Below are 24,100 nucleotides of genomic sequence, written 5' to 3'. Positions count from 1 at the left end.
CAACCACACCTATGCCTTCTGGGTTCCAGGAATTCCTAGGTCTTAGAATTTGCAGAGGGATGAGCTGGGCTGGTGCTCGCTCTTTTGTTGCTAATAATGGGTCACATTTGTTGAGAACGTACTAAGGGCTGACACTGTGCTGAGAGGTTTTGTACCTACTACTCCTGATGGCTCTCAGGACCTGTCTTTAAAGGCAGGGGGAGAAAGCAGCTCATTCACACAAGCCATGCAGGGTCCTTGAAGAGCGCTAATTCTCCTCGGGATGAGCAGCTTGCACCTGATTAGGATCCAGGCCACAACGGAGAGCATTCCAGAATCAACAGACTGCTAAGTCTGAACATGATGTGCTTCTGAGGCCACCAGAGCCAAGGGACGCTCCTAAGGCAGAGGGCCAGCTGTTTACCACCCAAGACTGATTCCTACCACCTGCTCCCAATGGTGCTCTCACTGCATGTGGGTGCAGGGCAACCGGACAGCACAGGTCAAGGGAACAAAGGATTAGGGAAGACGCGGGGCTTGCAAACAAGCAGACCTGGCAGCCAGGCCTGGCTCTTCCACTGACAAGCTGTGGCACCTCAGGCTGGTAGCCCCCTCACCTTCTGGAGCCTCAATTTCCTCAACAGAAAAATAAGAGTAATTACACCGAGTTCCCAGGAGTAATATGAGAGTGATAAGAGATAATCACATCAAATGCCTACCTAGCAAAGCACAGGAACTGAACCTGAAACAGTGAAGTCATTAGGCCCCGTAGGGTATGGGAGTGCACGCTGAGCAGAGCACCCAACATCTGAGCAGAGACCACTTCCACCTGTGTCAGACACTGTTGGTTCTCTGCCCAGATTCCTTCGGGTCCCTCTATCAGTTCGAGGTGCTAATTTCCAGCTTTTGCATGCTTCCACTTCTTCTGGATGGCATTTTTTAGAGGCCATGTTCCCCCAGATGCAGCAGAAGTGGGTAAAGTACCTCGGGGCTTACTGTCTGGGGCAGCCCCCAGCTAATGACAGACAGATACAGGATCTTGACGGCCCAGCTCAATTGCTTCAGGTGCTCCAGAGTTCCCCATTAAATCAGGCCGAGATTTCACCCTCACATCCCTTCTTCCCTTTCCCTATTCTGTCTCTCCACTTTTGCCCTGGTCTCACCAGGAGCACTTCCTGAGTAAACTGCTTATACATAGCATCCTATTCTTGGAGTCTGCTTCCTGATGATCTCACCTAAGACAGCACTGACTTCACCTGTGATGCCTGAACTCCCCCTGTGCACTTAGGAGATTCCCCGAGCCCTTGTTTAGTGGTCACTCTTCCCATGCAGCCTGTCCTAACCTCTTTGGCATAGGCATTCTCGGCATACAGCCACAGTGCTGTGGGCATGTGTGTGCGTGTGCTCGTGTGTGTGTGTGTGCAGTGTGCACTAGCTGGTGCTGTGGAAGTCGTGAGGGCAAAAATTTTTTCTTGTTTCTAGTTATGGGGGATCCGATTCATTGTCTAGTAAAAATATCTGACAAACTGGACAACAGCCTTGTCCTAAAATACAACCTTCTGTAGCCGTGAGTCTTGGGCTCCCTGGAATCCAGGGGTTCAGTGAGGGGGTGCAGAGCCTATCAAGGGAGAATGGAGATAAAAACTGGGGGAGTCCCAGGAACCCCACCTCTGATTTGACTAAAGCATATTTCAATTTAGATATGGGTTCTCTTGTTTAAAAAAACAACGATGATGACAATCATGGCGATGACTGGAAATTACTGGTTTAGAGTGAACTGACCAAGGCTCTGGGGGACTTGTGGGAGGGAGAGGCTTATTCTTCATTCGGTTCATCTTGTCCCTGGCCAGGTCTTTATGCAGTGAGAGCCACCATTAACTGAATGCTCAGGAGGATGCACCAGGCAAGGGGCTTTGCATCAAGACGTCACTTGATCCCTCCTAAGACTTTAGGACAGATTCTCCCTACATGAAACTAGCACAAACTGCCACACCTTTACTGAGATAAATCCGCCTGTCCATTTCTATCATCTCTGTCACTATCGCTTCTTGTCATGTGATAGTCACAATCTTCTAACTAGCCGTCTTATTTCCAGCCTTCGCCCCTACAAGCCACTCTCCACACAGTAGCCCGTGATTTTTAAAGAATATACAGAGGATCATGCCATTCCCTGCTCCAAACAGAAGCTTTCGATGGCTTCCCTTTGTAGCTGCCCCTTGGCATTACATGGCGTGGACCCTGCCTGTGTCTTCCATCATGGATGTCTTCACTGCTCATCAGGTCCCTGCCACACTGGGCTTTGAGCCTTGAATATGGCAAGCTTTTCGGGTCTCCATACAGCTTTCCCCCACACCTGGGGCACTCCTCCCCAGCTTGGCAAGCTAATTCCGTCTCACTCTCTAGGTCTTGGCTTCCTTGGAGAAATACTCCTTGACTCCCTCAGTCAAAAGCAGGTTACTCCCATAGAACTAACCACAATTTAAAATAAAACACTTTGTTTGCTTCCTTGTTGACCACCTGCCATCCTCTCAATCAGCTCTGGGAGGGCAGGGACCATGTCTACTTTGTTCCCTGTTGCATCCCCAGTGCCTAGCACAGTGCCTGGCCCTCAGCGAGCCTTCAATAAATAGTCATCGAATGAATACGCAAGTGGTAACCGTTAGGAAATACGACTCATGTGTTTTGGCCAAACTATGTTGGGCTTTTTCTCAATTCCTTATGGTTATTGTTAATTCTCAAATGTAGGGTGGTGAGTGAGGACAGGATGATGGCCTACCACCTTCCGATAATGGTACAGGATGGGGGTAGTGGTGACCTTCCAATGACCGTCTTCTTCATCCTACATCTTAATGTAATTTGAGGTTCAAGGGGAAAAAACTCTCTTGCCATGTGGAATGTAATTTTAACTGCAATTGACCATATAAATGGTGAAGTACAAGTCACGATCTACTTGGTGACAGTAAAAATGATAAAGTTTGCATCAAGAAGCAGTATAGCTGGTGTCATCTTTGTTTACCATGTGAGGTGATGTCCCTCTGGCTGAGGTATCCTGACTGGCATCTTTGATTGAGGGCAATGGTAGGGAGGAGAACAAACGGGAGGTAGAAAGCAGCTTTCCTAGTTTATAGATAATGAAACAGGCTTACAGAGCTTACCTGATACCCACGGTCACAGAGTTAGGACTCAAGGGAGATGGATGTGAACCCAGGCTTTTCTGATCCCCAACGAGAGATGCAGTGCTCCCTGGGCACTGAGGAAAAGGCCAAAGCAGGAGGACTGACTTCCTGAAAGGGCTAAGATTGGGATCTGAGCCTAAACGGCTTCAGAGCAAATGAGGCTGGAACGTATCGTCTTGATCAGTTAGGGCGCGACAGGGCAGGTGTATTTAGCGGGGACAGCGTGGCTGCAGTCATGGGGCTTCATTCTGGGGCCTGGTTTGGACTGAGAAGGAAAAGCCTCACCTGGGGTGAGGAGAGCCAGGGCCACTATGAGGGAGCTGGGCTCCAAGGGCACCTGGGCGGTCTTAACAGACAATGATTTCTACACTGGAGACTTTGCACTTATCAGGCCCTTTCATCCAAGAAGGCTCAGTGCCCTCCCACGTGACTGAGTGGCTGGGGGCAGGGGTGGGAGAGGAGGAGCACCAGGCTGGGAGTCAAGAGTTCTGGACACTGCCCTCGGTTTGGTCACTGGGAGATCTTAGGAAAGTCATTTCTTCTGCCCATGTGTCAGACGCCCTGTGTTCACTAGAGGAAGAAGCTTAGTGGTTCAAACCCAGGGAAGGCACAGTGGAGTCTCCAGGGACTTGCTAAAACTATGACCCGTCTTCCCGTCTGCAGGGTGAGGAACGCTGATGGCAGTCGGGCTGGGTGAGGGAGGGGAAGGCCTCTCTGGACACATGGTTCCCATGGCACCATGGCAGAAGGTGAAGGGCCCCTAGCATTTGCCCTAGCAAATCAGCAAGGAAGCATCGCTCGTTCGAGTACATTATTTCTTAAAACAAAACAAAGCAAAAAACACAAATGCCCCTCAACCATCTTTGGACAAAGATTTTCACATTCCCTCCTTCAGGCTGCAGCTTGCCCAGGCAGTTACCACCAACACCACGGTCTAAACTGTTGAACGAGGTTTCTGGCTCAGACAGGAGCCCTCAGAAGACCCAGGGGTCGGCTGGCCCGATATCAACCCTTAGCGTTAGAGGAGCACATGGCAGAGACGTTTGTCACTTTTTAGCAGCCTAGCATGGGGATTTATGTGTTGCTCACATTTTCCACTATTTTAAAATATCAGTAAGATGGATTTGCTATGTAATTCCTGCAAGCGCCTCATCCAGCCTGAGGAGGGAGTGGCTCGCGGTAGCAGAGCTGATTCTGTGGAGCCTTGGTTTGCCCTGGGGGAGCTTCTACCGCCAGTTATTGGCAACTTCCCCTGAAAAGGAAGAACTGGGTTGAATAGAATAGGAAGTTCAACATATTATTGGCACCGATTGCAGTCTCTTAGGTCTTACCTGGAATTCTCAGGTTTGGATCTATGCAAAGCCAGGTAAGCTTGGTGTGATTGGTCTCAGACACATGCTAACACCTTAAGTGGAAAGTACCCCTAGAGCTATTTATTAATAAACAGGGCAAATGCCTCAAGACATATTTATAGGTCTTCACCCAAATGCTCTGTAAAGCACTACTCATTCCATGGTATAAAAATAAAAGATACAAAGAGTCATAGGAAAATTATTTGATTTCCCTATCAGTTAAGTTTACCACCATGTACACTTGAGATGGTTAAAAATATGATTTTTTTCACCCAAACGCTGCTCTAAAACAGCTGCAAGTACATTTCCTGTTCATTCCAAGGCCAGAAAATTCGGTGCCTAATCTAAAATCTTGTGACATTTTCCTTAATTTAAATTTGGTGGCCACCCTCACGAATAGTTGACAGAAAGCCAGGCATTCAGAAGAATCATGCAGGGAAGAACGTGTTTGTTCTAAAAGGCAAACCTTCCTACTCAGAAACGTTTTCTTTTTTTTTCTGCCAGGAAAGTTGAGAACAGATTGTAGCACTTCATCTGAGCTCATGGATTGAAAAGGCAAAGTCACGAAAAGGAGGAAGAAGGGGACATTGCGGGGTTATGTTACTATGGGTGTTACTTTTTTTCTTGGAAGTACTGAAAAAAATCAGTTTGAAATGAGAGCTTCTTCCAAAGAACTCCTGATAATGAAAATATCACTACGGTGCTCGAAATGAAACAGTAATTAATGGAAGTGGTATTTTGGGGGTGTGCAGATGACTCAGAAGCCAGTGATGGGATGTTAAGCAGTGTCTTCCTGGATCCCGCAGCTCAGTGCTCTAAAAGCAACGTTCCCGGTGATATATATATATATTTAAATTACTTTTTTTCCAGTTACACGAGGGATTCCACCTTTAGGAAACGTGTTAATCACCTCCGTGAGCTCTTAACTGAGAACTCCGTGGTCTATGAGAATATTCCAGACCTCTCATGGTGGGCACATGTTTCATTCTATAAAACCTTGAAGCCAGAGCTATGGCTACGAGCATGAAGCCCCACTCTCCTTCACTTCCCGGGCGAAGGTACGAGTTAGCAGCGAAATAGCCAGGAATGCTGACTCTTGGTAGCAAAGGACTCCAGCATCTTTCCACTTCATTCCATTCCGTTCCTGTTAGTGAGGTGACTGCTTGGACAAATCCTCAGCGGGGGCAGAGCAGGCAAGCTGTACCCCGGCCAGCCCTTCCTCGCACTGAGCGCGGCAGGCCCAGGCCCAGGCCCGGGTGCATCTTTAGCATCCCATCCTGGCCCATTTGTAGGTTCCTATTCACTCTGTCCCGGCCAATGTTCTCGCCTCCTGCTCACCACACACAGGAGCATGACTGAGATTTCACTGAGGTCCCCAAAGACTTATTTTCTACATGAATCCTTCCCAACCGGGGTCTTGTAAGAGTGGGCTTTGGTCCGACCCCAACCTAACAGTTAGACATGTGGTGTCTCTACATTTTCTGTTACCAGAAAATAAGTGCACAATCTTTTCTCTGTAAGTAAATAATCCGTATCACCTCGCCACTTCTGTCAGTGTGTCTCAGAAGGGGTAAAGTCACCCTTGAGAGAAAGAAAATTCCAGGAAAGGAGATGCTAACAGGGAGCATCGTGGGCAAAATCAGTTAATAGACGGCTGTCTCCCCTTTCCATCTGCCTAGGATGTGAGTGTGGGTATCAAAGGAAAAGCTTCCTCTCCCCACTCCTGAAACACAGGAAAAGGCAGTAAAATTCCAAGGCCACACTTCCCCTCCAGCCTCTCCCACACTAAGTCTCCTGGCTGCTGCCAATCTCCCATGTCTCCGAGGCCTGTGTGCCAACTGCACTTTGTGGAGAACCAGGGAGTAGGTAGAGAATGAAAGAGAAGGTTCTAGGATTCGGCAGTTTGGATGTGACCTCTTTAAGTTTTCCAAACAACTTGTTTTTATCCGGTGTTTATCCATGGAGCAACTTTATTGGGAAGGCAGAGGTTTCAGGGAAAAGTCTGAGGAAGATAAAAACAGGCTTGGCTTCGGAGTGGAAATCCAAGCCCTGCCAAAGGCACTTGTGGACTATTTTTCCTTTGTCTGGTCACAGCAGGGCACTTTCATTTAACGATGGAATCCTAAAGAACAATGCTATCACAATGAGAGTGGACCTGAGAAGTTCTCCATGGGGGCCTGGACGCCAAGACAGGCATGGTCTTGGGCCTACCATAAAGCCTACACCTTGGCTCAGAAACCATCTTTAACCTCAAATGCCAGCAGCAAGTCACCCAAATTCTCTCACCCTCTGAGGAGGGCTGGACCAGGGAGGGCTGACTCACCGTCATCTCTTCTGGGTTCCCGTTGGCTATCTCCACCACCCGTAGGGCAGGGTCCACCTTCACCTTGGCGCGGGTCATGAACTGAATGACAGAGGAACTGTCCTGTGGAGGAAACAACACAACTCACTGTAAGATCTTTCAGTGACAACATCTGGGCCTTGAAAATGGCTGGGTACCAGGCAGGACTGAATTCCAAGGTTCCAAGTGGACCAGACAAGAATTTTACCACTGAACCAGAAACCTCTCATCTTGGGCACCCACATAAACAGAGATCTCTAGTCTCTCTCCTGAGAATTCTTTCCTATCATGGTGGATGCTGAAAAAGTATGGAGTTTTGCCAATTGTCAACACATGCGAACTTGTGCTGTGATTTCCAAGAAAGAGCCAGATATTTGGATATTGATATTGACACAGTCACAAGGAGCAGAGAATAAATAAAGCTGTTTAATTGCATGAAACAAACCCAGGCCTGGCATTCCACAGAAGGCATCTGATTTACATCTCTCAAGCATCTTCCTGCCTTGACCACAACCCTCAAACCCTTCGCATGAGTTACTTACTTTTAACACTTTCTTTGCTATTATATAAAGCTGTTTTGGGTTCAAAGCCATCTAACTTGGCAAGAGGGGACTTGATGGAGAGATGAGAAAGGAGAAAGCACTTGGCTTAGAAAGTAGGCTACAGCCGGAAGAGGAAGGGTCCTGGGCTGGGCACGGGTGCCTCTAAGACTCGGGAAGAGCCCTCCGGCCAGATGTAGCCAGAAACCTTGGTGTGGGCTCAGATTCAAAGCCACCGATTCAGAGAATGAGAAAATGGCTCGAAGGCAGGGATGGAGAAGGAACTTGGAAAAAGACGGGGGTTGGCAAAACTGTGGCTTAGGAAAACGCCAGAACCTCGAGCCAGTGGTACAGATGGACGGTGGAGAGGCAGCCTGGCTTTCGTGGTGAAAACAGAGGGCAGATGACAGGAGCATTCAGCACCTGACCTGGGCTGGTGGCTGGGGCTCTGCCAGCAAGGTGCCTTATAGTGTCCCCACCCACATTTACTTAGCTCGCCTGCCATGCAAGGAGGTACATATCAGATGCCGGCTCTGACCCACTTCCGGTTAAACCTACCCCCCAAAAATGAAAGCGGAGGACTCTTTCTTTAGGAAACAGTTCCAAGGGGGGGGGGCACTCTGCTCACCTCTGACAAAGAAACCACAAAGCTTTTTAAAAACAGCAATATAACATATTTTAAATGCTTCTGGAACGCTTGTCGCTCAAAGGAATTGTGCCAGTAAATAATTTTGTGAATAATTTTGTATGTGAATAATCTTTTACCAATTTAACCGCTGTATAAATTTGTGGTTTTATGTGTCACGATATGCCGTATTTTCAATCTTGGATAATTACGGTCATCATCTTAGATATTAATAATGACAATAATGATAACAGTGATAATGATGCCAACTGCCAAAGTTAAAGGCTGAGCAAATGAGGAGCTTGCCACGGGACAGGCCCCCGTGATTGTAAACGAACGCTTCCAAAGAACTCTAAATTCTCTGGTAAGTGAAAAAGTCAGATCCTACATTTTAAATGAAAACTTGTTAAGGTCAAAACAATAAGACTTCACATTCCCTTCTCTGGGGCCAGACTTTGAGGTCGAAGGAAAATAAACACACTGCAGACCCAGGCAAACCACAAGGCTGGCGCTGCACCCCATCCTTAGGGAGGCGGGGAGGGCTCCTGGATCCATCTCATGCTCCACTCTCCAAGGGAGGTCATGGCTGGCTCCAGGGGACCCACGTTTGGCATTTCAAGCTTCAGGAGCAGCCAGGGCCCCATCTGGCTTCCAGGTCAGCCTCATTGCAGGCCTTCCTCTGCACCTGGAATTTCTGCTGGTTTCTGCTGAAAGGGCACTTTCAAAGAGAATGACCCTTTGACACCCACATAAGACCCCAGGGCTTTCTGCGCTCTTGGGGTGCAGACTGGGTTGGATGGCCCATGAGGACAGCAGTCAGTGGGACATGTTTTTTGCAAAAGAGTCAAGAGACTGATCGCTGAGGGAGATGCAGACGACCAGGTCACATTGTTGTGTCCAAGGAAGGTTTGAGTCCTTGCCATTGAATTAAGTAGGAATGACTGAAGTGCAAGCAGCAGCCACCTGGATTGAGGGCAAAGGAGAAATCAGAGTAGTTTCCCACCATCAGTGCCATTAATAGGGCTCTGTTGACGATGGCAAGTGTGATGTGGGGAATAAAATTGTCACCAAGGCCATTTGTCAAAAATATGAACAGGCTGGGTATGTACACAGAATCACAGTCCCTCAACCTGACCTGGGGACTCATGCCAGGAAGACACTTCCTGTGATGCGGGGCTTCCCAACTCCCTTCTGGACTGGCAAGATGGCCAGTGGTGTTCTAATTCATGCCTGGTCCTCTCTTGACACTGTCCTTTTCCGAGGGAGAGGTACAACAGGGAAGTTCTGCTGTGTGAGCCCAACTTGCCCCAAACCAATTTCCCTCCCAAGGAAACCAAGGACAGCAGAACTGTATGCAGCTCTCCGTGGGTGTGTGGAGGCTGCACCAGCTACACAAGGAAAATTGGGGAAAAACGTCCTGTATTCCCCAGGGACCATGACTCCTCAGGTCAGCATGTTACTGCCATGCCTAATTTAAAAAATAACACTGGAATGACTTTTCTAAAGATAGTCATTCATACACTGACAGGTTATTACAAACTGACGTGTTTAGTTTTTCCAAAGGAAAATAAATAGAGTCTCTGTGGCTGACATGCATATTTTGTTTTATCTTCATATGTGATTATTTTTAAAGTGTTTTGTTGGATGTAGCCTTTTATACTCAGCAGCTCTTATGTCAAAGTAAATCATAGTGAATTTGTATGATTTTTTTAAGGGCCACCAATTCATTGACCGAGAGTCATTTTTTATGAACCACTTTTGACAAACTCGTAACGAGCAAAGTGATCTGAGGTTCAAAAGTTGGACTTCTCTGAAACAAGGTGTCATCTAAACAAAGGGTCAACAAACTACAAACCATGGGTCTAATCTGGCCCTTTGCCTGTTTTTATAAATAAAGTTTTATTGGAACATGGCCCTACCTATTTGTTTGAGTATTGTCTATGGCTGCTTTCACGGTACAATGGCAGAGCCGAGCAGTGGCAAGAGACCATATGGCCCTTAAAGCCAAAAATATTTACTACTGGCCCTTCACAGAGAAGGTTTGCCAATCTCTGTCTAAAATGTGGTCCCCAGACTCGCAGTATTGGCATCACCTGGGAACCTGTCACAAATAAAGCAGATCTCAAACTCCACTCCAGGAATTTGCAGTTTAACAAGGTCTCCAGGTGATTCCGAGGCAAGCTAAAGTCTGAGAAGAAAAAAAAAAAGTACAAACAAAATGGCTTGTTAAAATGAAGATGCTGATCCAGCTGGTCTGGGGTGGTGTCCAAGGTTCTGCATCTCTAACAAGCTCCCAGGTGAGGTTGATGCTGCTGGTCCTTGGACCATGCTTTGTATAGCAAGGGTCTGGTATTTTCCCCGGCATGCTCCAGCAGCAGAATTACCAATGGTAATTGCCAGGAAAGTTTTAAAAGGGGCAGGCAGAATTTCATGAGGAAACCAATTCAAATGCTTTTAAATAAACCATGAGAGTGCAGTTCCTCGGGACTTACCTTCTTCAATATTTCTGTGTTCAGCAGCATGTAAATGTCTATGGTACGACTTTCTTCTTTAGCGAGTGCACTCAGATTACAGTGCATTGTTAGGCAAGAAATTCCTGGTTTTTCACAATCCTGAGAAGAAAATCAGAGAACTGTCAAACAGTATTAAGAACAAAAACAGATGCATAGCAACTGATGGAGCAGAAGGCTCCATGTGCTTCGATTCTGGTGACTAAGACAACTCCAGGCAGAGGAAGTCCACAGGAAGATGCGATCATTCCTTCTCGCCACCAGAGGGCGATGAAGGGACTTCCCACTCAGCGGGCACCAGAACATGCCTTCAGGTCAAGCAACTGGGAGAAAGCAGCTCATTGGCTACCCTACCAAAAAATTGGATTTTGCAAAGAGAAATAATCGTTTTTTTAAAAAAAACACATTTACATATTTCGAACACATTTTATGAGTTTTGAACACAAGATGTATTTCCTGCATTATGTAATTTCTGCCTGTGCAGTGGCGAATACACTTTCATGCCCATTTTTTAGGTAGGACAAATTAGAGGGCTATCAAGTCATGTGACTCAAGAAGACACAGGAGTAAAAGATAACACATGCTGGAACATGAAAATACGTGAATTACCAAGAGAAATCCAAATTCCAAATTTAAATGACAAAAGAGGAATTCTTCTCTTTTGTATTATAGGATCCATCACATACCTTTATGATGTTTCATGTATGGGATAAAATTTCAGCCAGATGTGCAGTTGTATCTGTCAAACAACTAGATATCACTATACCTAACAATTCTAAGAGCTTTTAAAAATAGTCGTATCATCAGCATGATGTAAGTTAAAAAACCCAACATTCCCACTGGCAAATAGTCCTATTCTACAGAAAAAAAAAAAAAAAGTGAGTGAGATGTGCCTAGGCTAAAATAAGGAGCTAAAGAGATGGAACCAAAGATATGAGGAAAAGAAGCTTTGGAAAAATAAATAATTTCACCTTCTATACCTTCACTTAAAAAAACTGAAGTATAACTTACATATCACAAACAGAATAAATCTGAAGGGTCCATCTTGACATATTTTTGCATATGTTTATACCCACATCAAGATGTAGGGCACATCTAGTACCTAAGCCAGGTTCTCTCATGCCCCCTCCTGTTGATATTCCTTCAAAAGTCACCACTACCTGATTTCCAAGGCCATTGATAGTTTTGTTATTTCTGAACTCCATGTAAGTGAAATATTGTATTATGTGTCCCACTCTGTGACTCTCCAGTGTATATCTCCACCACAATTGTTTACTCACTCTCCTGTTGATGGATATTTGGATGGTTCCCACTTTTTGGTATAATAAAAATGGCTATAATTCTTGTCCATGTCATTTGGGGAACACAAGTACTCATTTCTCTTGGGCTTATACCTGGGAGTGGAATTCCTAGTTTTAATAGATACTGCCCAGCAGTTTTCCAAAGTGGTTGCACAAGAACCATCGTTCTTGGTTAGACTCCCACTAGTTGAAGAAATGTTTTACTACTTCACGCTTGGTGGGTTGCAAAGATTTTCCCTTTGCCAGGCAATGGAACTTGAAATGTCAATTTAACACTTTGAAACCTCAGGCTGAAAAACAGGAGCTGACCATAGTCCTTGTGACTTCCTAAGCCAAGTGATTAAAACCAGATTTGGGAAATAATAAATGCCAAAGAGAAAACTGGCCTCTTGTCTCGGACTTGCCTTCTTGGAGAGGACCACCCATATTGTCCCAATCAGTAAGCAAATCCTTACCAAGACTTTTCTTCCAGACTTTGTGAAAAAAGCAAATATGGTATGGAAAATATTTTCTTGTTCTTGAGGGATGATGCAAGGGGTTGGGTTTCTCTGGAAAGAACAGTTTCCTTTCTCTTGGCCCACCTGAAAATGAAAAGGACATCTGTCAGAGTGGTCCACCCAAGAACGGATCATGAGCATGGAATTCCTTACTGCAGAGGTGCACACAGTAGAGCCTAAGTCAGCTTTCCCCCTTGTCCATCCTCCAGTGGACGATAATGGCTGAAAAGCTGAAAGGCAGAAGTAGGAGCATCAGCAAGGACAAACAATAGAAAATGTAGACTCTTAGTCTTTAATCAAGATGAGATGGCACACAACATGCAAATAAGATGTGTCTAGGAAACAGTAAGAATTAAAAAGCAACATAAACCTACACATTCATGGTCTCCAAAGCACATTTACAAGCATCCTTACAACGCTCTGAGATAAGCATTCATGCTCTATGTTCCGATGAGGAAAATAAGACTCAGGTTAAGTCATCTGCCAATAATTGCAGAGTCCAGAACCCAGGTTTTGAACCCAGACCAAACCTTTAGTCATGATACACTGCCAGAGGTGTTCAAACTGTGTTCCACAGAAGCCCTAGGGTGCTGTAAAACCCCTTCGTAGTCATGTTTTTCTCAAAGGATCCAGCAGGACTGCTCTGGGCCCCAATCTCTGTACTGAATAGAGCTTCAACCACAATATCATTTAAAACTGGGGTTCTGCTACCAAAATAAATAAATAAGTAAATAATTGGGTAGCCACGGCACTGAGCTGTATCATACAAGAGCTTATATGCCCAGTGAGCTCTTGGTGAATGATATGATTTTGCTTCTGATAGCAATAGCAATGGTGCTGAGCAACAGCAACATTAAAAGCAAACCCCGTCCCCCCAAATCAGTGTAGTCTTCCATGTTGATTTCATTACGAACAACACTATTCTTAATACCTAGACTGAGGAATTGTTTAAAAAACAAAGTCTTCTTTGTACATCATTATATCACACTGGTTGAAGCTAAAGACTGGACGTGACCTAAGGTCAAGTTGCAAAATTAATAATTAGTAATTCAGAATTTAAGATTGTGTTTACAATCCCACCACTTTCTAACCAGAAGCATCTGTTTAAAGTAAACTCTCCTCACTTTAAGGCCCTTGAGTAAGGTATAATGCATAGTTTGAACTTATTAAAGAATTTTTCAACTTCTCATTTATGGTAGGGAGCAAGATTTAGTTGAAAATTTTTTGCATAAAGAAACTTCTAACTCAAGCTAACAATGTTAAACTTTTAATAATGAATTCTAAAATGAGACCCCATAATTTACTGAATTGATCTCATCTTTGATCTGAGTACATATGCCAGGATTTACCACATGGTATATGCCTGAAAATAAGATGAAGGCATATTTTGTCAAATTAATTATTAGAAAATTATTACAAATCTCTCATAGTTTTATGACTTGTTATTCTTTAAAAAATACCTTATAACTTGTTATTCTCTCAATTACTTTATGCGAACCACAAAATCTGGGAAGACACACCAGCCTGAAATGGTCTCAATCAATGCTGGTTTTGGATGCTTTTAGAGGTCACTCGAGGGAAACAATGGGAAGATGGCAATGAGATTTAACACAGATTTGGTGATTATCCCTGGAGTGCAGTTGTAAGTTGTGATAAATACTTTAAAGCTCATTTCAGAAAGCAAAACATAAGTTGCTTATGTCATGAGGATCATGAGTAATTACTTATAAGACAAATGGGAAATACATCTGCTACAATGTTATACAAATGGGTATTTGTGTCTTATAATAAAATTTCAGCATCAAACATGGATTCAAAACGTTTCGCATTTCAAATAAATTAAGACAAATTGAGGATGATGTGCTCTGGAAAACTCAACGAAAAAGTGGCTTAGTAATAATATATATTGACCTCAAAAGATGTACATTTGCATAAAATCATTTTGTGAAATATGTGAATGGGAAAAGTAGTATAAATTAATACATTATTCTTATAATTTTAAGTATAGTACTCCCCCTTTTTCCATGGGGAATACATTCCAAAACCCCCAATGGATGCCTGAAATCACAGATGGTACTGAATCCTATATATGCTATGTTTTTTCCTATCCATACAGACCTTTTCACATAAAGGAAGCACTTCAGGGCTTCTCATTGGCTTATCTGAATTGCCAGCATCACTACTCTTGTGCTTTGGGGCCACTATTAAGGAAAACAGGGTGACTTGACCACAAGCACTGTGATACTGTGTCAGTCAATCTGATAACCCAGATGGCTAACAGGCAGGAGCACATACAGCGTGGATATGCTGGACACAGGGTGATTCACATGTTGGGCGGAATGGAGCTGAATGGCTTGAGATTTCATCATGTTATTCAGAATGGTGCTCAATTTAAAATTTTTGAATTGTTTATTTCTGGATTTTTCCATTTAATATTTTCGGACCGTGGTTCGCCGTAGATAACGGAAACCATGGAAGAAAGCAATCGCAGAGAAGGGGAGACTACTGAATGCAACTACATGGTTAGGTTAAATATTATAAGTAAGTATTATTTAATTCATTTTTCTTAATTTTTCTATTGAGGTAAAATTTACATTCACTAAAGTATACAGAGCTTATGGGTACAGTTTGATGAATTTTGACAAATGAAATCACCCACATAACTACTACCACAGTGAAGGTACAGACCATGTCCACCACTCCAGAAAGTTCCTTTGGGCCCCTCCAAAAGTCATTCCCATCCCCCAACTCAAAGGCAACTATAGCTTAGATTCCTCTCAAGTTGGCCAAAAGAGTTGATCTCATTAGGGAAGTTGGGGATTGGGTTCTTTGGGAGTTGCCCTCTATTTAGGCATATATAGCACATGGCAGATGGAAAACGTTTTGTTCACTGAGCATTTGAGGATTTGAATGTGTGCTCATGTTCTTAATCACTTTTCACTTTGAAGTATGGAAGTCTCTACTTTCCCATTTGCCTTCTGGAGTGGACATTTGCTGAAAGGCCACTGGAAAAACGGTCCTTCTGTAGCCCTGTGGCATGCATATTCCTTGATTGAGACAATCGGTTCTGGCCACCCGAACACATTTTGGTCTGGGTTTAAAGAAACAGAACCTGAGACTTGGAGGAGGCATCCGTCTTAACAGAAGTTGGGGATAGGGGCGGAGTTCCTCCTGGCTCTGCCAACTGACGCTTTGGGTTTCTAGGCTGGGAGAGAAAATGTGGGAGCAGAGCCCCAACCCAGCTGGTTTCACTACTGTGCTTCGGGCGTGAGGTCTGGTGCCCTCATTCCCCTGTGAGACCCTAGCACAGAAGGGCAAGGAGCTGGGAACAGCCGGGCAAAGGGGCGAGAAACCACCAAAGCCTCAGCCCCCTAACCTGGTGGGGCAAAGACCCCGGCTCAGAACTTGATTTTTCTTCTTTCTCCTGGGAGCCTGTGAACAGGGTGATGATGGTGACAAGATGTGATTCGGTGTGACATTTGATCGGTCTCAGTGGAATCTGTCCCCTCGGAGAAGGGAAGCCGAGACTGCGTTTGTGGTGAATGAAAATCTCAGCCAGTTGTGCTCCCAAATGTGGTTACACGGGAATCACTTCAATCGAATAAACGGCGTTTTTCTGGGAGGTTCGGGGTGGTCCTCTTTCAAAGGGAGACTGAAGGTTGCTTGGTGCTGCGTGGGTCTGATTCAGACCAGCTGATGCTGCTGCAGACGCACCCTCAGTTAAAGCTGAGCACTGTGGTCCCCAGCCAGGGCCGTGAAAGGGAAGCTTTTTTGTGTGAGTGTTGGCCGCCTACATGTGCGAAGGCCACAGCAATACCCAGCACGTGCTCAGCCCTGACTGTGTGCCAGGCTCTGAGAGCTGTACACTGATTAACTCGTCCAGTCCTCACTCCTGCAAGGTGACTGCTCTTACTGTCCCCGTTTTACAGATGGAGAAAACGAGAGTCAAGGGGAGGACATATGACTGCATGAGGTCCCCCAGCTGGTATGTGACACAGTTGGGTTGGAATGCAGGCCATTCAGCTCCCTGCCTCTCAGGTATGGAGGCTGAGGATGGGGCTGGGGCTGGGGCTGGGGCAGGACTCACAGAGGGTTGCGTCTCAGGTATGGAGGCTGAGGATGGGGCTGGGGCTGCGGCAGGACTCACAGAGGGTTGCAGGTAGAGGGAAACCATCCCTTCTGTTTTGACCTTGGTCAAAAGGAAGGAACCACCAGCCTAGGAGTCTAGGAATCCCAGAGTCCTCCGCTCTGACCTAATTCTGCCACTGTGGGGGAAAAAAACAACTCCTGCGCAGACTATGGGAGATAAAAGTGCCTGCTGGCCGGGAGGCCAGGCCGCCCCACACTGTCTCGGGCTGGAAGGGGAACAGAGCATTCTGAAATGTTGTTTCTGGAAAGCAGCTCTGAGCTCATGTGGTCCCGTGGCCTTGAGTGACAGATAAAGAACCAGAGGCCCCGAGTTTCGTGACGCGTCCAAGGTCATGTGATTGGCTGTTGGCAGTAAGTGACACCCAGTGAAGGAATCCTGTGGCAAAGACGGCCTTGATGAACACTCGACAGTCCGAGGCCTCAGCCCCAGCTCTTCTTCCTAAGAGCTATGCCACTTCGGGTCTCCAGGGCCTCAGTTTCCTCACGTGTAAAGTGAGGACAGTGGCCTCTGTGGTCATTATGGCTGGCCTCAGTTGCTAATTCCACACTTTGAAGACTATCTCTGCATTTTCATCAGAGCATGGGGCCACCTGTCTCACATTACGTAGGTAGGCAATTGCTGAGCCCCACCACTCCCCAACTTGGTTCTAAGCACCCTCTTTGCTCAAAATCAAGGGGAAGTAATGTTTTCTTCTTGTATTACAGACAATAGAAGCACCACAGCACTGATGTCCAATAGCTGTTTCCTAGGCTGGCCAAGGACCCTGTGGCCATTGCCCCCTGCTCATCTCGGCCCACTCCCTTCTCATCAATTTTCCAGACTACTGAACCCAAATGCTTCCCATGACATGGCTACTTATCTCTTGTGACCTCTGGGAGCTGGAAGAGGTCCATGTCTATTGGAATGTGAAAAAAAGGACTTTACCAAATAAGAAAATGACAAGAGAATGAGGGACACAGTGTCAAGGCTGAATTCTGCGAAGGCAGCCACTGTGGGTTTTCTGCTGGCATCTGGCCTCCCCCTTTCCCTTGTCCCGGACCCAAAGAAAACATTGTGCAAGTTGAAACCAAGAGATAATGGTGACTTGGAAAATCGTCAGGAGCCCGAGAAGAATGTGGACATCACTTGGTGGCAGAGTCTAAGTCAGCCTCAGTTAGGGGAGCCTTTGTGGTCAGAAGCCTCCAAGGTCCCAGGCCTGTCTAGGATGAAGTACCCCTTGCATAGGTGGTCTGGCAAGACTTCGCTTCATGAAATACTAGGTTTGAAGTATGAATCAGGGCTGATTCTGTGGGTGTGACACCGAAAAGGAGAACCCACCATTTTTTTTTTTTTAATGTTATCATTGAAAGGAATGTCTACAGCTTCTACTAAAGCCTCTCCGGGCTGGGGTGGTCTGATAACTGTGCAGCCTCAGGAGAGGAGCCTGCGTAGGTACCTCGGGGGTTGTTTACAGACCTAAAGTGAGAGAGAGGGCACAGATCTCCCCCAGGGCCCCAGAACACAGCAGCCCTAACGCAAACTAGAGGGACAGAAAAGTCCTCCCACCTGTTTTCTAAGCCTCATGCCCCAAGCACATAACCCTGGAAGCCAATTCTCATTGCTTAAGGCCCCATCTCTACGCTGAGTTCAGACACAAAGGGCAATGATACCAGCTAACATAGGAGCTATTCTGAGAGCTGTGGCATACAGAATCCTTACAACACCCATGTGCAGAGGGTACCGCTATTAGTAGGGTGACCATATAATTTCTTGTCCAAACCGGGACATTTTTGAGAGGGAAGAAGGGGGGATCAACCAGGTAGATCAGTATGATAGAGACTTATATCAAGGATGTGCCAGGCAATCTGGGACATCTGGTCTCCTTAATTTTTACTCCCAATTTAGAGATGAGAACACTGAGGCCCAGAGAGGTTAAACAACCTGTCACGTACCTATCTATAAGCTTTGCCTCTATAAGGAGTGACATCTTCAAAATCCCCACCAGGATGTTCACTCTCCCTTTCCACCTTCCTCACACTCAGGCCGTACAGCCTGTTCCACACACTTGTCCATCATCTCATTGTTTATCTTTTCACAGCCCTCAGAGCAGGGCTCCTATTGTGATTGTGAACTTTGTCTACAAATTTCTCCCTCTACCAACAAGTCAGCCCCTGTCACAATCTGCATTCCTGACAGGGAGGAGGCACTTCAGGTGGATCTTGGAGAATAAAGAGAACTTCTTGAGAATAGAGAGAGAAGGGGGAAGTAGTTCCAGGAAGAGGGAACAGCATATGCAAAAGCATGGATGTACAAATAGTACACTTAAGTCTGGAGGGCCCAGGCGTTCAACATGGCTCATGCATTGGATGAATGTTGGTAGCAGGGGCCAGAAATAAGGCAGGAGAGGTGGGCCTGGATGGGGAGGAGGACCTGGTAGGCAAATCGTGGAGGGTGAGCAGCTACCCAGGAGGAGGATTAATGTGTCTCAAATTAAGGAAACGCTTTTCACCTGAGGCAGGTGGCATCATTGGTATATTTTTAATAGGCTAAGGCATAGATGGCCCCTTTCGACCAGAATCAGCCCCATTCCTTGATTGTACTCCAGCTGGTTGGATTCTGGGGATGGGAAAGGTCACCGAAGTGTCCCTGACTTGATGTACAAAGTACCCTGCCTTGAATGCAGTATATAGCCAATAAAGAGGAAATGGAAGATTAAATTAGCAGAGGAACAAACTCAACGACAACAGTGCTTTCTTTGAGCCAGGCTTGGAGTCACTCTCGGGTGAAGTTTGATCTGAAAACTGTTTATTGCATTGACTTGGATTAAAGGGGACACAGGTTCATTTTTGAGTAACATCTGTTTCATGTTAGTTGATGTTAATCACTGACTTTATGTTCTCTATGACATCTTCAGGCCACTGACGCCCTGGCTTACCACCTGCTCCTCTGAATTCACATGCCCCTCGACTTTGAAAACCCAGAGAATATTCTGAACACCCACTTTGTTAATTCGATTATCTACTGCCTTCTCTTGGAACCAAGGTATCAGAAGACAATAGATTCTCTTTCTGTCATGGGGGGCTGGACATTTACCAAAGTGGCTTTGGTGACATTAACTTTAGGACTCCAAGGTTTGAAATAAAGGTAGTATTCATAAAATGATTGAGAAATGATGCCAACCGATAAATAAGGCCGACCTAAGATGTTTAAGACAAGAAAGGTAAACAGGAACTACATATTTTCTATTCAGCAAGATGTAAACTGTGATGAACAGCCTTACAGAGCCCTTTTATTGTGCCTTATGTTAAATCACATTTCTATGACTTACTATTGAGTGTTTCTTTATACTGCCCAAAGAACAGTAAAAGATGACAATATTTTAACCATAAATCCTAAGATAAATATTTTCATGTATCACCATTCATTTCAAGCCTTATAATAATGCTGACCCAGCATAACCTAGAAGGGGTGGATCCATTTATTTACCCTAATTTTTTAATTTCAGTGGCACTATTTAATATAATGGTGGAGAAATAGTGATCATGATCTTGGGCAGGTCCAAATAATGGATATGCCTCTCTTTACATTACTAATGTATTCAAAGGGTTGAAACACATTTTAGGTGGGTATGCATATCATTTAAAGGAAGGAGCTCTTAAAGGCGTCATTTGGTAGATCCTCTGAAGAGTTATGGATTCTTTTGCTTTGTGAAATGGGTCCCCCTATTTATCAGTTTAGAAAGTTCTTATTTTCTGATACATTTACTCGATACGTAGCTAGAGACTCAAATGTGTTCATACAAATAGACAAAAAGAGAAAACATTTTGATTTCCAAGGAAGAATAGCACTCTGATGATCACACAAGATAACATCAAGCTCTAGAGTTGGACAGTCCTTCCAACACTTGATCCTCAAATGAAGAGCCATGTTTTTGAATTGAAAAGTGTAAATGACAGCACATAACAGCAGCCTATAAATAACAGCCCACTGCCAGACCTGCAGTCGGGGATGGAGCAGGAAGAGCAAGAAGTTTAAGAATGATCTAGTGTCATTTAATTTTCAGAAAGTGGAAGAGTAACTTTAAAAAGCCTGGAAAAGCCTTTTGTCTTTCTAAGTGAACATTATCTTCTGAATAAAACACTTGCTTTCCCCAACCCTCTTCCCCATCCCTTAAGTCCATCACCACTGTGAAAAGTTGTACTAGAGCCGAAAGATCAGGATGTTACTGAGACCAAAACTGAAACAGAAAATAAAGGGACAAAAAACCAACTTTCCAGAGGACAGAGAGAGCACCATCCACCGCACATGTGACTTCTGAGTCTGCCTTTATCTCACTGAACATCTAACTTCTTACGATAAAAGCTAATGACTTTTTTCCCCCACCAGCTCTAGGGTCTGGCTAAAACGATGTGGTTCCCTCCCCACTCCCCTGCACCCTTTTCCTCTGGGTGAGACAGGCCAACATGCTGCAAAGTCAAGAGAGCAGTCCACCACCAAGCTGCCCTGTGAAACGGAATTCATCTACATTTGCTCAGAGAGAGAGAGGCGAGTCTCCCAGGCGAGGCCCATTTCCCGAACGTGGGGATGGCCTTTCACTGGAGTTAAAATGATACAGATAGGATGTAGTTTCAGAGAAGCAGTGACACAGAAGAATTTCCAGATGCGGTCGGATTCTCTTTAGTGAAAAAAAAAAAAGTGAGACAGAAATATGTTATCCGAGCACTTGACATGCATGCCAAAAATTTTACTTCCCCAGATAATGAAACATTTTAGAAGCAGAACGGTCTGTTGGTTTGGATAATAAATGAGTCAGTAGCCCTGCTATGGGACACAATGCAGTTCTTGGAATGGTACTGGTTTATTTAAATTCTGGTTCTAGCTCTTGGACCCATCTTATGCTAAAGGATAAAGTAGCACACCTAATGATTCACTGAGTTATCTCTGCATTTATAAGATGGGACACTTTATTATTACTCTTTTATCAAAAGGCAAATAATCATTTTCTGGACGCCATGTTTCATGTGTAACCATCTGTCTAACCTCTTACACTCTTTTCCTGAGAGTATATACGTCAGAGCAGTGAAAAGAGAAACCTAGATGACATTCATTAAGTCTAAAGTTTCAAAACTTTATGGGAGGCCTGAAATATGCTTTAGGTCATAAATTTAGATTATTAAGGAGAAGTGAGTGAAGTTGGCTCCCCGACAGCTAGGGAGATAATTGCTTCTCAGTGTCTAACAATGTTGACAAAGCTCTTTTGGGTCAGAAGAAACTTGGTGTGTCTATCAGAAGGGAGTTTTCCTGTTTTTGTGCTTCCGAAGCATTCACAATTAGTCCTCAGCAGGTTAAATGAGAACCATGTGTTCCTCAGCAATGACCGATGCGCTCTGTTTATCCTCAGTGAGATTTCCTGTTATCGACTTTGGTAACAACCCATCACCCCTGCAATGACAGGGCTCTGTGTCATGTTGCTTTTAAGGAATGAACAACAACAAAAAAAAGAATGAAGGAAAGTAAACTGCGTAATCACCGATATTTAAGGCCAGAAAACGCCAGGTACCCAACTAAGCAGGGACATTCCAGCTGGCCCACACACCACAAGGGAGCCTTAATGCTTCCAGATGTCACAGCGGCAGGAGCAGGGGGACCCTGGCTCCTCGATAAGGCCGGCGCCCTCAGTCAGCAGGGAGACAGCGCTGCTGGCTTGATTCATTGGCCCTGTCCACACGGGTTAAAGGGCAGCTCGGACCACACCGTGCACGGACAGCCCCGGCTGAAGCTCATCCCCACCTTCCACAGGGTGCGTGTTGAGTGTAAGCTGTCCCTCTGGCCAAACCTAAAACTGACCCAACAACCTGGGAAAATTGTAACTCTCATTTCAGAATTCAATCAGCCATCACCCCTCTTTTTAATTGTTTGACTTCTGTTGAGAAAAAAATTGAAGCCAGCCTGATTCTGACCCATTTCAGGAACTTGACTAGTCAGCTCACATTCAGATATGTGCAGAAAGAAAAATTTTTAAAAAGTGGTTTGAGGCCTTTGCTGAGATCAGCAGACTTTCGAGAGAGAGAGAGAGAGACAGAGACAGAGAGACAGAGAAAGAGAGACAGAGACAGAGAGAGAGACAGAGAGACAGAGAGACAGAGAATGAGAATGTTTTCACTGCTCTTAGAAGCCCTTATTTCTGAGAAGTGATTCAGCCCCTTATTTCGGCTTTACCTTTTTACTTATTCGCACATTGAAATTAAGGCAGCCTCTGATTCAGGTTAAGGGAAGCTGTCAAAAGAGCTCTACTTGGGGATTTTAATTCAACGCAAATTTCCTGAGTTCCTAGGACATATGAGGTGCTCATTACATGTGCTGCAGGGTGTCCATGTGTCAAACACACACCTATCTTAAGGCAGAAAGAAATACTTGTGATGGTGACACCACTAGAGTGAGAGTAGCCAATTCTTTCATTTACCTGTGCATATACTGTGGTCCAGGCACCAAATGCTGGGGACACACAGGAAACAAAGCAGCCAGGACCTTTGCTCTCATGGTGTTTTTAATCTCGTGGAAGGTAATGAAACTTAGGAATTTCAGATAGTGGCCAGTGATAGGAAGAAAATAACACACAGGGATAGAGAGTTGATGGAGGTTTGCAACTTTAGCTAATGCAGTCAGGGAAGACCTCCTTGAAAAGGTGAACTTTGGGCTCGGACAGGCATTATGGGAAAGAGCCATCCATGCCAAGATCTAGGGGGAGAGTGTACTCAGCAGAGGCAGGTGCAAAGACCCTGGGGCAGACTCTCTGAGAAGGCATCTGCGAGGTCTTGAGGGAAGAGAGGATGTGTGCATTGGGTCTTGCGTGGGCTTTCCACAGCCAGAAGGGAGGGAGAAGCCATCGGTAAGGTCAGGAGGCACGAAGGGAGGTTTAGCAGCCTTCATTCTCCAGAGCAGCTGGAAGACAAGGTCAAGGATGAGGCTGGCAGAGGATATTGGCCAGGAAAGGTGGGTGGGAGATCACGCAGGGTTTTGGACTTCATGGTTTTGGTCATTCTCCCTGTTGATCTTTTTACAGAGAAGCTCAGGGTGCCTCTGAGAGCTCCACAGAGAAATCATTAGGAGCAGAAGTCAGCAAGTTCTCGATAGGTAAACTGGATCCTCCTTCATTTACCTGTGCATATACTGTGGTCCAGGCACCAAACTGAGTAATAACAGTTTGTGATAAGGAGAGGTTGGATAAAGAGGCATATACATCTGGTGCTCAGTTTTGAATTTTTATTTATTTGGACAATATGGAGAGAGTGCAGAGAATGACCTAGGATGGGAAAAACAGAATGAAAGGAATTGTGATCTTTTAGGGAAGAGAAGTGGGAGGAATGACTAAGTAACAGCTCAACTTCTCCCTTCAGAGGGAGCTAGGCAACTGTTTTCCATTTTAGTTCAGAAAAGGTTGGGGAAATTAGAGCATGAAAAATTGAGGATAGTCATAAAAAATGGAATTCAAGGGATACCAAAATGGCTCAACAAAGAGAACTTGCTGGAAACACAGTTCTGTTTTACTATTCTATTTTCAGAATACTTAATTGTATTCTGTTCAAAGGCAGAGGGTTAGATCATGCAATCCTCAAATCCACCCCGAGGCTGGAATCCATTTCCTGCTGGA

General features: G+C 45.1%; 1 protein-coding gene across 1 annotated transcript in view; it reads right to left on the bottom strand.

The window, feature by feature from the left end:
* The window catches only part of ITGA9 (integrin subunit alpha 9), a 290,420-nt gene that overhangs the window by 21,238 nt on the left and 245,082 nt on the right, over window positions 1-24,100 (bottom strand). The window contains exons 24-26 of the mRNA XM_025038975.1: window positions 12,279-12,404; window positions 10,505-10,624; window positions 6,831-6,932 (exon numbers count right to left, since the gene is read on the bottom strand). Of these exons, the coding sequence (XP_024894743.1) occupies window positions 6,831-6,932; window positions 10,505-10,624; window positions 12,279-12,404 (348 nt within the window). The remainder of the gene's footprint in view (window positions 1-6,830; window positions 6,933-10,504; window positions 10,625-12,278; window positions 12,405-24,100) is intronic.

This window comes from Pteropus alecto, unplaced genomic scaffold, assembly GCF_000325575.1.
Source record: "Pteropus alecto unplaced genomic scaffold, ASM32557v1 scaffold10, whole genome shotgun sequence".
Classification (NCBI taxonomy): Eukaryota; Metazoa; Chordata; class Mammalia; order Chiroptera; family Pteropodidae; genus Pteropus; species Pteropus alecto.
The sequence above is the reverse complement of the archived record's forward strand: the minus strand, read 5'-3'. Positions and strand labels throughout refer to the sequence as shown.